General features: G+C 38.2%; 1 protein-coding gene across 1 annotated transcript; it reads left to right on the top strand.

The window, feature by feature from the left end:
- The first annotated feature begins 891 nt into the window (after window positions 1–891).
- Window positions 892–11,622, top strand: mogat2 (monoacylglycerol O-acyltransferase 2). The gene is made up of 6 exons (XM_029448457.1): window positions 892–985; window positions 3,100–3,278; window positions 8,838–9,042; window positions 9,190–9,364; window positions 9,664–9,863; window positions 10,994–11,622. The coding sequence occupies exons 1-6, from the start codon at window positions 892–894 to the stop codon at window positions 11,146–11,148; spliced, it is 1,008 nt and encodes a 335-aa protein (XP_029304317.1). The 3' UTR covers window positions 11,149–11,622.
- The last annotated feature ends 2,895 nt before the right edge of the window (window positions 11,623–14,517 follow it).

Here is a 14,517-nt window from a genome sequence, read left to right as displayed (position 1 = left end):
AGATTAATTGGTTAAAAGTAGGATAACATTAGCATACACTATTGGGCTTAATATAATTTGGCTAATAATTATTATCAAGTAATTTTTTAGATGGAAGAAATTTATGAAATATAATAGTATTTATCGTATTTAAATGATGTTAATTATGCTCATCAAAGCCATTAAGAAAGGTCTACACTGTTAAATGTAAGCTACTGACTCATGCAAAATTTCCTTTGTCACAAAGACATTGCTGGCAGACTGTGCCAGCAAATAGGACACATGAATAATGCCGACTCATTACACACCCTGAGGGCCTGTTTCACATTGGACTACAATTTCTAAGACATCTGACAGACAAGCACATTATCTAAATAGAGGGTTTTATAATAAAGGATGACAGCTGAGTTTTACAAGAAATAATCACTTTTACACTTTGTAAATGTTTTCTTTAATTTAACTTCATTCACTTTTTTGTTTCATGGGTGCAGGTAAAACATTAACTGCGCGACTGATCGCTCAAGGTTACTAAATTAACTTATTGTCAACACAGGGTTGCACAACAAAATGCAAGTTGTAGTTCCTTTATGCTACACAAGAAAAAACAAAACTAACCATTTTTATGATGGAGTAAACAGGATGAGTTGAGGAGTCTTACAGCCTGAGGAAAGAAGCTGCTCTGTATGTTTGAATGCTGCGCTGTGTTTGAGCAGCTCTTTCCTTGCAAGGGTCAAAAGTCAGTCAAAGATATGGGTTGCCAAATCAAACCCTATTTTGAGTTTCTGAGATAAGGCTGTTAATATGGTGATGGTGGAGAGGTGAGAAGGGCAGACTTTGGACCCACTTCACTCGCTGACCTTCTTCGCCACCGGCTGCAGCTCCTCGGTTTGTCCCTCTTCTCTCGTGGAAAACATGAAGATTGATTTTGCCCCCTTAAAAATGCCCCTGCAGAGAAGACTGCAGACGGCTGCGGTGTTGCAATGGGTCTTCTCCTTCATTGCCCTGGGTGAGTGTGCATGTTTATATGTGTGTCAACTGGAAACACCAGGAAATGATACTGATGGCATGCCACTGTTCATTAACTATACATCTACAGTTAGACGTTGTTTCTTTACAGCAGGGGTGCCTAAAAGGTCGATCGCCGGTGTAGTGCGGGTAGATTGCGCACCGTTCAAAAAAGAAGAAGAAATAAACTGTTTTTAGATGATAGCCTAAAATCTACCCCAGGGGGAAATTCCTGCAGAGGTTTCTAGAGCTCTGTCCGGAGGTAAGGGAGTTTCTCCTTGTCAATACAAATGCAGAATACAAGCAACTTAATGACCATCAGTGGCTGCTGGACATTTTAACCGATCTGACCAATATGTTGAATGAACTTAATTTAGAGCTGCAAGGAAAAGACAAAACCGTGGTCAACATGATCAGCTCAGTTAATGCTTTCAAACGTAAAGTGCAACTTCTGTCCTCAAATCTGCAGCGTCATGATTTGGGGAACTTTTAAAACCTGGCATTAAAGCTAGAGACCCAAGGGAAGACGCGTGCGCAACCTGACAGTGCGTGCTACACAGAGCAGATTGAAAATTGTCTGTTAGACTTTGACAAACGGTTTCAAGACTTTGTTTTACTCAAGCCAATTGCTACATTTATGTGCTTCCCATTTAGGGAAGATATTGAAGTTGATTCACTCGCATCAGAAATGGCCACCCTGTTTCACATGAACTCATCTGCAGTGAAGGATGAGATGCTGACAGGCTGACATTCAGCTGAAGTCCAGGGCTCATGGACAGTTTTGGAACATACTCACAGAGGAAAATGACCAAACATGAGGAAATGTGCTCCCTCCTTGACTGCATTATTTGGCTCTACTTATTTATACGAGTCAGCCTTTTCCCACATGAAGATGATCAAGTCCAAGTACCATCCACCATGACGGATGATCATCTGGAAGCCTGCTTGAGGCTGGCTGCCTGCAGTTACTGTTACTATGCAAACCTGGCTGACTCTATTCAGTGCAAGTCATCAGAGTAAGGTAGTGACCAGAAATGTAATGAATTGTATTGTGCCATAAGGGTTCATGCAGTGTAGCAAGGTACGCCAACATATATTGTATATTTAAAGTATATTCAGTACATATATAAATACATATATTTAGCATTGTTTAGTACAGGTAGATCATTTTGACCTGGTCATTTTAAAAGGAGCTCACAAGCCAAAAAAGTGTGGGCACCCCTGCTGCGTGTTGGTGAAGTAAAGGTGAATATGAGTGTTAGAGAACTGTTGTCACATGAGACGTGACCTGCTGGATAGCCAGAAGAGAGTTTGCCCTCTCGACAGACCTCAGGTTATATTGTATATTTTTCAAAACAGTTGCCATTTCATATGTCGGCATCCTAATTATCGTGTCCACCTACATCTGAAAGAAAGATGTTGAATATCTACCATTTTTCTGACAAACCCCCACAGCCCTGTCATGTTACAAAGGTTTTCATTGGAATTGATTGTTAAAGCCACTATTAATTACATAAAGTGGATAATCTGCCTTACAGTATCATACAAAGTGATCCAGCACGTGGTGTTCAGGTGTTACAATCACTTAAATTCACTAAGAGAGACCAACTTTTGCAATTTTTCGTTCTAATGGCAGCAGATCCTAGGCAGAGAGAGGGGATTCTCAGCTCAACCTTCTTATTCAAGCACAGTCTTTTTTATCAAATGCAGATTATCTCATCACTGGTATCCAGACCCTTACCTGACACAATCAATTAAAGGTATAGATTTTGTTGAAAGGATGTTTGGCAATTGCAACACTGATGACTGTGTGCGTCCAGAGAAACTAGAGCTATAAATCAAAACGTTACATCATAGTAAAGTATTAGTACATTCTGCCACAGCATGGCTCTCCTATCAGTAACCACCAAGACCACTTGATGTCCTCTCAAGCAGAGCTGAATGCTATTGATGCAGCGCAGACGTCAGCTATTCATAACATGGCTAATTCCAGCTAAACACATGATCTTAACCATTCAGTAGGGGTTTTACATCAGATCAGAATGCACATACAATGCACTTACAGTACTGTATGTTATTGCTGCTGCTCATGCCCCTCCTCCCCTCTCTCCTCAGCACCCACCTGCATCTTCCTGTTCCTTTACCTGCTCTTCACTCGCTACTGGCTGATCAGCGTGCTGTACACCATCTGGTGGTACTTTGACTATGACTCTCCAGCACGTGGGGGCCACAGGGTGCCCTTCTTGTGTGGCCTCAAAATGTGGAAATACATGAGGGATTACTTCCCCATCAAGGTGAGAGATGGCTTTTTAGGTGTCGCTGTACAAGGCCTACATTTCAATCGCGTATACTGTATATCCACATACCCCCCATTAAGCAGCCCGAAAGTCCATGTAAGGTGGGGTGTGCTTTACCTCTGCAAGTCAGAGAATAGGACACCAGAACATCTCGCTCTGCGACACTACATTTGCGTTCTTGTACATTGATCCAGGTAGAGAAGTGATTATCAATGCTGCACAGGTTTCTTCAAAACTTACTTACTTTTTAGGTTTGATTTAGGACATTTGTTTGCACGGAGAGACAAGTTGACTTTCAGTAAAGTTAACAGTGACATTACAAACACTCTCAACTATTCCTGACTGATACACTCTTCTCTCTTGCAGCCTGTTGTGTCCCTCTTGTGGTCATACATGAGTATTGCATACATATGATTTGAAAGACATTTCATTACTAGCTTTTAATCATGAAAGCCCAGTATTTTATATACAAATCAAAGGTAGCGTTGGATGTTGGGTTTGCCTTTTTTTAACCGTGAAAAGAGAGCACGTCATGTGTATAATTCACAGAGAACAGAACTGCTGTGGACATCCACTACATTACATGTCTCTCGGCACAACTTACACTTTGGACTGTGCTGATAACACAGAATACGACAACAATAACAACATAAATTCAATGGCAGATTTAATTTAATTTTTAGGAAAAGGAAATGTGAGTTTATAATTATTATTTTTTTCTGTTTCTGTTCTGATTTTTAAATGCTAACACTACTACTACTACTAACACTACTACTACTACTACTACTACTACTACTACTACTACTACTACTACTACTACTACTACTAGTACTAACACTACTACTACTACTACTATTACTAGTACTAACACTACTACTACTACTACTACTACTACTACTACACTACTACTACTACTACTACTACTACTACTACTACTACTACTAGTACTAACACTACTACTACTACTACTATTACTAGTACTAACACTACTACTACTACTACTACTACTACTACTACTACTACTAACACTACTACTACTACTACTACTACTACTACTACTACTACTAACACTACTACTACTACTACTACTACTACTACTAACACTACTACTACTACTACTACTAGTACTAACACTACTACTACTACTACTACTACTACTACTAGTACTAACACTACTATTACTACTACTACTACTACTACTACTACTAGTACTAACACTACTACTACTACTACTACTACTACTACTACTACTAACACTACTACTACTACTAGTACTAGTAATAACACTACTACTACTACTAGTACTACTACTACTACTACTACTACTACTATTACTAGTACTAACACTACTACTACTACTAGTACTATTACTAACACTACTACTACTTCTACTACTACTACTAGTACTACTACTACTACTACTATTACTAGTACTAACACTACTACTACTTCTACTACTACTATTACTAACACTACTACTACTTCTACTACTACTACTACTACTACTACTAGTACTAACACTACTACTACTTCTACTACTACTACTACTACTACTACTACTACTACTACTAGTACTAACACTACTACTAGTACTAACACTACTACTACTTCTACTACTACTACTACTACTACTACTACTACTAGTACTAACACTACTACTACTACTACTAGTAGTAGAACTAACACTACTACTACTAGTACTACTACTACTACTACTAACTCTACTACTACTACTACTAGTACTATCATCATTGTCGTAGGCTACTTAATTATATAAATGTATAAAAAAATGGCTTAATAGCCAATTATTACATCTTTGGGAAAAATGAAAAGAGGGGGAAAGTATATGAGCAATACAACGTTAAAAATGTATAACAATAAAAGCCAAGACAAGGTGATCAATAATGATAAGACAGTTACAGCAGCGAGCACCATAAACACAGCACCATATAATAATACAATGTCAGGAGAAGACTGGTACAGAAGTGATAATACTATAAAAACAGGAACAATAAAATCAGAAATTAATAACAACAATGCTGTCTTAAGGGGAAACAGGTAAATGAAAAATAGTAATTAGCTACTAGATCTAGATGATGAAACTTCCCCGGGTGATTACTTACATTAAGGCAAGTTTTCTCAAATGTCATGTTTAAATGAGGCATTTTCTTATTAAATATGTGCCAATATTTTCAGATATCTCTATAAATAAAATCTATTTTCACCATTTTCTGAAGAATATAATGTTATAAAATCAGGCTATGAATAATCTAAGATCAAACCCCTGTCTAACTCTTTTAGAATCTAGTGGATTGAGGAATGAAACTGGAAACTGCCTTTAAACATATGTAGTGTAAAAATACAAACATTTTGGCAAAACAATAAAAGTGAATAGGGTAAACATTCTTAACTAATATGTATCACCATGAAACTTCCCCAGTTGATTACTTTTTAAATGTTTTACTCATTTGAAAGAAGATCCAAAATCCCCGAGTGGACCAGTTCATGAAAACTACGCCTGTAGTGTCTCAAAGTTTGCAAAGAAAATATTAATGAGATGAAACAAATAGTGTCACAACTGAATATTTTAATGCAACACACTGCAAGAGAGGAAAATCAACACCTTTCTGACATCATTTTGATTAAAATAAAGCATTATAAGCTTTTTGTTGAACATTTGTATTGAATTACATTAGATAGGTGTTACTGTTCATGTTATTCTGTCCACCCCTGCACCCAGTGTGTCACAGTTAAATTCAGGCTCTGAAGCAGTCCCATGATGTCTGAAATGTTTTTGATCATTGTTTCCCCTTTAGGTGGTTTCAGAATACTGTACATTTTGAGTAGAGAGAATCGGGAAGACATGCTAATAAAAGTCCCTATTTACATGCGTTATAACGCTGTAAATAAAGGCACTAATCAGAGTCTGTATTTTGGCAACTAAGGTGAGAGTTCTTGTGTGAATGTATATCAGACAAAATAAAATAAGTTCTACTTATTTCAGTGACTAAACATAAACATTAAAAATAAATTCCAAGAATGAGAATGGTTGGTTTGCCCACAATCTCACGTATCGAGTTCTAAGTGAATCACGTATCATCTGACTGTATGCCACATTAAGTCTGAAACAAGGAGTCAATGTAAGGTTGAAGAGAAGCAGTGTCTTGTAATTAGTTTCATTGGTGTGTCTTCACCCACCGTCTCTAATAGCACCATCATCAGCTCAGGCTAACTGCTCACCAGCTGATGTGTGCTCACTTGCAAGGGAATGACACAACACATTTGAACAGGACGTACTAACAATTCATAACTAAAGGACAAACAGGGCCCATATGTCTGCCAAGGAGCGTGGGATCAATTTTCTCATCTAATTATATGCAAAAAGAGAATAAGCCTAATTTCCAAAAGGTTCGACAACCTTTTTAATTACATTTTTTTTTAGAGCTGAGAGTATCTAGATCCAAATCTACACCAAAAAGTAGTAACTTATTCTTTGGCCTTTTGCCCCAAATGTCCCTGACTACAAGTCCTTGGCAGGGATAATAGCAGCACAGATGATGGTGACACTTGTCGGAGTGCTCTGTGATTGATCACGAGTGGACAGTTCAGTGGACAAATTATAAATTCACTTTTCAGTTCGATCTAGAGGCCACCAGCAGCAGGTACACACAACGCAAGCACAGTGGATACAAAACAATACCGCAGCTTTGTGAAGGTCCGATATAATGACTTGCCTCACAGTACAAACACGATTAATCTGATCCTTTACATTCTACATGTGATCAGCTACAACAACATGTTTGACCGATACACTACTACTATATCAGTGCTGGGAGATTTCTTATTATAATTAGATCATTGAAAGGAGGGAAAAGAAATAAAAGATCACATGAAAAAAAAGTAAAAATAGAATCAAAGTGTATGAAATCCCTTCCTGGTAGATTGCATGGCTCCCTGATAACGGCTGTGAATGGTGCCATTAGAACAATGGGGCCTTGGAATACTAATGTCACACACAGATACAAAGAGTGAGGAAAGCAGGTTTGTTTTTGTTTTTTTACAAGTGAGCACAAAACTTGCTGCAAAACAAACGACAGCACACGACTCTTGACTCTTGATAGTGACCTTTAGTGCCTCTCACTATCTCCTCCCTACTCTGGACTAGTAGAGGCACGCAAACAACGCTCCACAGGTGAGATATCTTATCTTTTACAGTGGATGATCAAGAACCATCACTTCTGACAATACAGAGAAATATTACTCAACTTCAAGGATTGATAACACGCCCGAAGGGTTGTGCAACACTTTACCTGCCAAATTAAAATATCGTAAACATTGATCTCTTTGGAGATCCTTCCCAGATACAAACCAAGTGAGTATGGTACTATTCCAGGGTGTTAGAAAGTCAACACCAGCAGAGTTCAACTTTTATATAGATTTGAAGACTTACCACCTCGATTAGTGCACAAATGCTCCAATTAACAATTTCCCAATCAAAAACTACAAAACGTATAAAATATTTAAGGCTAAATCCACAGATTTTCTGACATTATGGTTTGTTTTCAGGTGTTTTGGAGTACGACTGCATATGAGGGGAAAGTTGTATAAAGCCTTGAGTTGCTCCAGAGGAAGCTGTGTGAAATCTGATGTCAGCGTCAGTACAGGCTAAATACTACAAATTATAAAATAAAATAATCTGGGGGTGTAGATTCAGAAAGAAGTTCAGTTTGCCAGACCTCTGCAGCACACTGCTCATCTCTGCTGCAGGCTAGCAGGTCGAGGCTACATGAACTACTATTAGCATTTAACTGGCGGTGGTCCAGTTGTATTGGGGGTAATGTAGGCACCAGGTTTTGACTAGTAAGAAGAATGTATGCAACAAAAAAGATGATATCTCTGGTTCTAATGCATTTTGATAGCCCAACAATATTATAGTATTACAACAGTAAATCACTTGTGTAGAGGAATATTGTAGACGTAAATAATGTCAGTGTATATACAGTACATATACAGGAACAACAGAACTTCACAGACAGGATGGAAAGGTACACTGTAGGCTACATGTCCCTCTGCACACACTGACTTCTTTAGCGGTGTGTGTGTTTTTTGCAGTAGAAGTGAAGTGACCTATACTGTATTGATCCATTGCTGCAGATTGTACCACTTATATTTCCCTCTGAAGTGTAGTGGAGTAGAAGTAAAGTAGGTTCCAATGAAAATACACAAGAAAATGTCCAAGTACCTATATATATATATATATATATATATATATATATATATGTAAGGGGAAGTGTGTCTGACAGCAGGCTGCTCTAAATGCTCTAAATGTTTTTGCACACAGGAGGGATGAGTAGAGGGTTCAGAGTGTGGAGATGGAGGCACATGTGTGTGTTGCAGGCATGTTGGGCCAACACAGATATTTTAGGAAGAATCAGATGATCCAAAATAAAATATTCTACATGATTAGCTACATGGTTATGAATCAATATTTAGGTACAGAAATGGGGTGACGTTAATGCATCCATTTCACAACATTTTTGTCTTTTCTTCACCCAGTTGGTGAAGACAGCTGATCTGGATCCCAGGCACAACTATGTCCTGGGCTTCCATCCCCATGGCGTGCTGGTGGCAGGAGCCTTTACCAACTTCTGTACCTCTGCGACAGGCTTCAATGAGCTGTTTCCTGGCCTCACCAGCTACCTGCTCATGTTGCCCCTTTGGTTCAGATCCCCATTTTTCAGAGACTACATCATGTCTGCAGGTGAGGGCCAGAGGCATTTGAGTCACACTCAAACAGATTTCTCAGTGTACACAGACAGAGTTGGTACTTAATAGATATATTTTATAGCAATCATGGTATGATCTGACTTATTTTGATCACTTCTTATTGTCTGTTACAACACTGCAGGTCTTATTCCTTCGGACAAAGAGAGTGCAAGCTATCTGCTCTGCAAAAAAGGCGGTGGCAATGCTGTTGTGATAGCAGTTGGTGGGGCCCCAGAGGCCCTTGATGCCCACCCTGGGACCTACAATGTACTATTGGCTAAGAAGAAAGGCTTCATCAAAATGGCGATGGAGCGTGGGTAAGAGTAGAGAGCTCTGGGGGAGTGAGGCAAACTTTCTGTTAAATAGAGCTAATTCTCCAAGGTCTTATGGCTTGTGGGAGGATTCTGCACATCCATTCATTTTAGGTTTCTTGCAGCTTGAGCGTGGCCGTTTGAAACAGAGGCTTATTCAAGTCCCTCACATGGAATTTCCTGGAAAAGCACATAGCCCGTTATAAATTCATTTTAGATTTAGAACAGGAAACAGAAGTAAAACACTAGATTAGACTAAATCAGATCAATTATTTAACCTTTTCAATAAAATCTTTATCTTTTAGTGCTCATCTGGTGCCAGTCTTCTCCTTTGGAGAAAATGACTTATTTGATCAAGTGGAAAACCAAAGAGGAACTTGGCTGCGATGTACACAGGAGCGGCTGCAAAGCATCATGGGTATCTCAATGCCCCTCTTCCATGCACGTGGCATTTTCCAGTACTCCTTTGGTCTCCTACCCTACAGAAGACCCATCAATACAGTAGGTGAGTTGGCTTTGCAGGTTGGTGCAGTACATGCAGCAGGTTACAGTAAGCAGTTAGCTTCCTTCTGCACTGATTGCTGTAATCATGTGAAAAAGATACTGGGAACTGGGAACATACAGGAATTGACCCATAATCTATAGATTACAGTGTAATCTATAGATTATGTGTCACATCCCCTGCAGTATGTTTTTTCTTCAACCTGCACCCTATTTTCCCATGTTTTTATGTTGAAGTGACTAATGGGGACAACACAGTTTGAAATCGGTCCAGTATTGAGCATGAATGCTGCAGCAGGCAGTTTCATCATGATCAGATCTAGTATTAACGGGCTACAATGTAATCATATCGGCAATTGCACACTGTCAATGTACTGACAGTAAAAGTGCTTGTTTTTGCCACTGACAGGCTCAGATTGTTATTATAAGTGTCTGACAATATTATGGAAAGGATCCTAAAGATAAAAGCCCGTTAAGTGGCTTCCGGCTGCAGCACCCTCCTCAATAATGGACATATTTTAAAAATGGTTGTTCCCATTAGTCACTTAGACACAAAAACTTGGGAAAATAGGGTCCAGGTTTAAGCCTTGTGTTGTCCTACCGATTGCCATACACCTTTTGTCCTCTGGGGTCCCAACATCTGTGAGAAAAGGCCCGTTTGTTTTTTGTTGTCTTGACCATTGCTTGACCCCAGAGGACAACAGTTATTAAATTCAATAAAAAAAACAGAATTCAATAAAATTCCTTAACATTTATTTTAATCGTGAAGAGCATAGTATTGAACAACCCATATTATTTTCAGACCATTTGATGAATAAAAAACATTTTGATGGCAATAGATTTCATTTGGGGTCAGAATGATCCGAGGACAACACAAGGGTTAAGCAGAGAGGCTTTGTCTGGCACGCATAAATCTGAGCTATGGTGTTCATGTATTTCCCAACCAGCAGTTGATTTTGGCAGAAACATGTCATTGAGTTGGCACGTGAACGTGAGTAACAGATTGAACCGGTTGGCGTGCAGTCTTAAAGCCATCATGTTTTAATCAGTCCTCCAATAGCATCAAACAGACCCTATCACACACTGTACACAGACTCCTTGTGTACTGTACTTCACCTTGTCACCTCCCTGCAGTTGGAAGGCCAATTCGGGTGGAGAGGAATGAGAAGCCAACGGCCGAGGAGCTTGATGCCCTCCACCAGCTCTACATGGACGAACTCAGCAATCTGTTTGAGGAGCACAAAGGCAACTATGGAGTGGACAAGGACATAACACTGAACTTTGTCTGAACTGGACTGATAATGGAGTGGATTTAAATGCGTTTCTATTTGTAAAGATCTGGTGCTGCAGGCTGAGTTAATTGATGGGCTCTGTAAACCTTTTTGCTCTCAACTGTCCTGTTAAGTAAAGATAAATGAACTGTTGGTTCTGCAACAAGACACAGTACCGTGTCCCTTTATATAAGAGAGGACTCAAGGACCCCATGAGAGAAAAGCAAAATAGAAATGCTTACGTATCCATAACTGAGATCTGGCTGTTCATTCAGACAGTTGTCGCTGTTCAGTGGGAAATGGTTCAGAGGGAACGTCACGTTTTCCTCACCATCTCCCAGTGGTGGCATCTGTCTGGGGTTCTGGACTTTGTGCAAGACCTGACACTTTCTCAAACAGAGTCATAGGGTGAATTTGGGTTGCAACATCATTTGGAGACACTGTCATAAAACAGCAATAATTTCAGGATTTGTTATGTACCCAAATGCTATACACAGGGAAAATAAACATTATATACATCTCTCTACTGAATTTTTGTTCTTTTGTTTCTATAATATGCCTTTGAAACATTAAAAGAATAGTTCCACTTTGCAGTGTTGGAAAGTAACTAAGTACATTTACACTAGTGCAATTTGAGATACTTGTACTTTACTTGAGTGTTTCTATTTTCTGTTACTTTGTGTCAAATATTGTACTTTTTACTACATTATATTTATTTCTCAGCTAAAGTTACAACTTACTTTTCAGATTTAGATTAAAAAACATTAAAAAACAAAACAAAACATTTAATACATTAAATTAAAAAAAAAACACCTGAAAACATTTGAAAATTAAACCAGTGCTTACCAACAGTTTTGGCTTGTAAACCCTTACAGACAACAGCTGGGGTCACATGTCACATGAGTTGTTAACTGTCCCATCAAAAAGACATTTCCGCTCTAAATTTCTCTCATGGTTTCATTTCAATAACTATGACCAAAATGGGTCAAATTATTCAGTATTTCATAAAAAACACAAAGATTAGAGGAATGCCCAAAAAATGAAGATAAATGCGGGTAGCAGAACCTGTAGCTACCCTGGGAGAGATTCTGGAAAGTCACAGCTACCCAGTCAAGAAATAGTCTGGCACGTAACCCCCCGTAAAAACCACAGCTTGTCAACTTTACGAAGTATAAATTCAACGAACAAGATATAATTTGCCAATTTGAGAGCTTCAGAGGTGCTGGTGAACAGATCAACGTTTGGACAGAACCAGGCTTCCTAGTTTTTATGGTTAAATAAGCTAATCATCAACTCAACTCTTCTGCAAGTGCATTTTACAAAATGTTGAGCTATTCCGTTTATTATTTGAATAATTATTACAATGTATTATATAATTTATTATTACATTTATGTTTATCACTGACTAAGATGACATGACATGCATTGAGTCTGCTGCACGGTATTATAAAACCTGCTCAGTGAACATCGATGCGTGTCTCGTTTATTGTTTTATTTGTTCTAATCTCAGGTTTCCAAATGAGAAGACTGTCTGTGAACTTTGGCAGACACTTTCTATATCAGAGGGCACAGTTCTGATATTTCCAAATGAAATTACTGGCAGATTGGACAATGCCCCGATCCTTTCAACACAGTCTGGTCGAGGTTTGTGCGCGTGCGTATGTGTGTGTGTGTGTGTGTGTGTGTGTGTGTGTGTGTGTGTGTATGTGCGTGCGTGTGTGTGTGTGTGTGTGTGTGTGTGTGTGTGTGTGTGTGTGCTGATTAAATTGCTGACTAAGAGAAAAATGCTTACTGCTGTACTTTGATGAAAAGAGACAAATAATTAGGAAAATATTATAATTACAAAAAAACAGCAGTTATCAGTAAACCAGTGATACAGTAAGTGTGTGGTGCTGTGTGAGGACAAGACTGATCAACCCGTAAAGGAACAGAAGCAAAAGAAAAGACTTTCATGGAGTAAACACACTATTTTCATGTATCAACTGTCATCAAAAGATGAGCTGATTCAATGACAGATTGACAGTCGTAATCAGAACAGACACATTAGTTTCATATATCATAACATTTCATATCCTGCAGAGCTGCAATCGTAATATGACTAAATCAATATACATATATATATATATATATATATATATATATATATATATATACATATACAACCAATAATGTAATACACAGTGACACACAAAATATAATAATGATCAATGGAGTAGGATTTGTGTTTTAGACACAGACGTTATTGATATTACTGTAAGAGCGTCATGATGATGGGGAGTCTATTCATGTGTCACATTTGTTCTGCTCCACAGTTGATGATTGTTTGGTCTCAGATTCCTCTCGGCGTGGAGTGAGTGAGGTCATGTTAATAACATTATTGACTTATTTTGAAGACAGTGTTCAAGGTACAAAATAATCAAAGGCTTGTGTTTGCAGAGTCCTTTGGGTCATATCTTATCTTGGCTTTTTTTCTTCTTCTAGAAAAACAAAGGTTCCGCTCTCCCAAGTAATTAGAATATATATATATATATATTTATATATATATATATATATATATATATATATATATATATATTATATATACAACAGTGGCATGATTGTTTTTTTAAAGCACAAAGTTTAAACAAAGGAAAAGTTATGTTAGGATACAAAAGATGCTTATTAAGTCTGTAAGTAAACAAATACAGACAGGAAGCTTGGATGGTAATAAAGTCATATCTATAGATGATTTGGTATCTGCTCTTCATATACAGTATGCTATACACAGCATGAATTATATAAGAAGATGGAACACAAAAACAACATGTGTAAACAGGGGATATTATTTTGAGGTATTGCATAACACAAAATAATTTATGTGCCGGGAATAAACTAAACTAAAACTAAACTTGAACTCGTCCACATCATGACAAAATTGGACTATAAAGAACAATCAATGCCAACATAGCCGTTAGAACCCGACTTGGCGTGAGGGATATTAGAGGTGGGTTGCTGAGACTATGATGTAAATTGCATGATTATATAACAAATGTACATTTCTCAACATCAGCTCATGTCAAGGACTGTATGACTGATTTCAGCCAAAAGCAGTTATGATTCTTGGGCCTGGTCCCACTAGATATGTGCTATCAGTTTTGGATGAACTTCATTTGATACAAAGTGCAAAGATTTCTCCAGTAAAGAGTGGGTATAATATTGAATTATATAAAGTGATAGCCTGGGGGGGGGGGGGGTACTCACTCTTTTTGAGTCAGCATGATTTGTGTTTCTGTGGATTACTCAAGCACTAAGCAGTGTCTGGTTCGGGTCCTTTGTCATATTTGGGACTATGAGTTGTTCCATCAAATCAAGATGGTTTAATTTAAATAATAATCCAATATTTCAAAA

Source organism: Cottoperca gobio, chromosome 14, assembly GCF_900634415.1.
Source record: "Cottoperca gobio chromosome 14, fCotGob3.1, whole genome shotgun sequence".
Classification (NCBI taxonomy): Eukaryota; Metazoa; Chordata; class Actinopteri; order Perciformes; family Bovichtidae; genus Cottoperca; species Cottoperca gobio.
The sequence above is the reverse complement of the archived record's forward strand: the minus strand, read 5'-3'. Positions and strand labels throughout refer to the sequence as shown.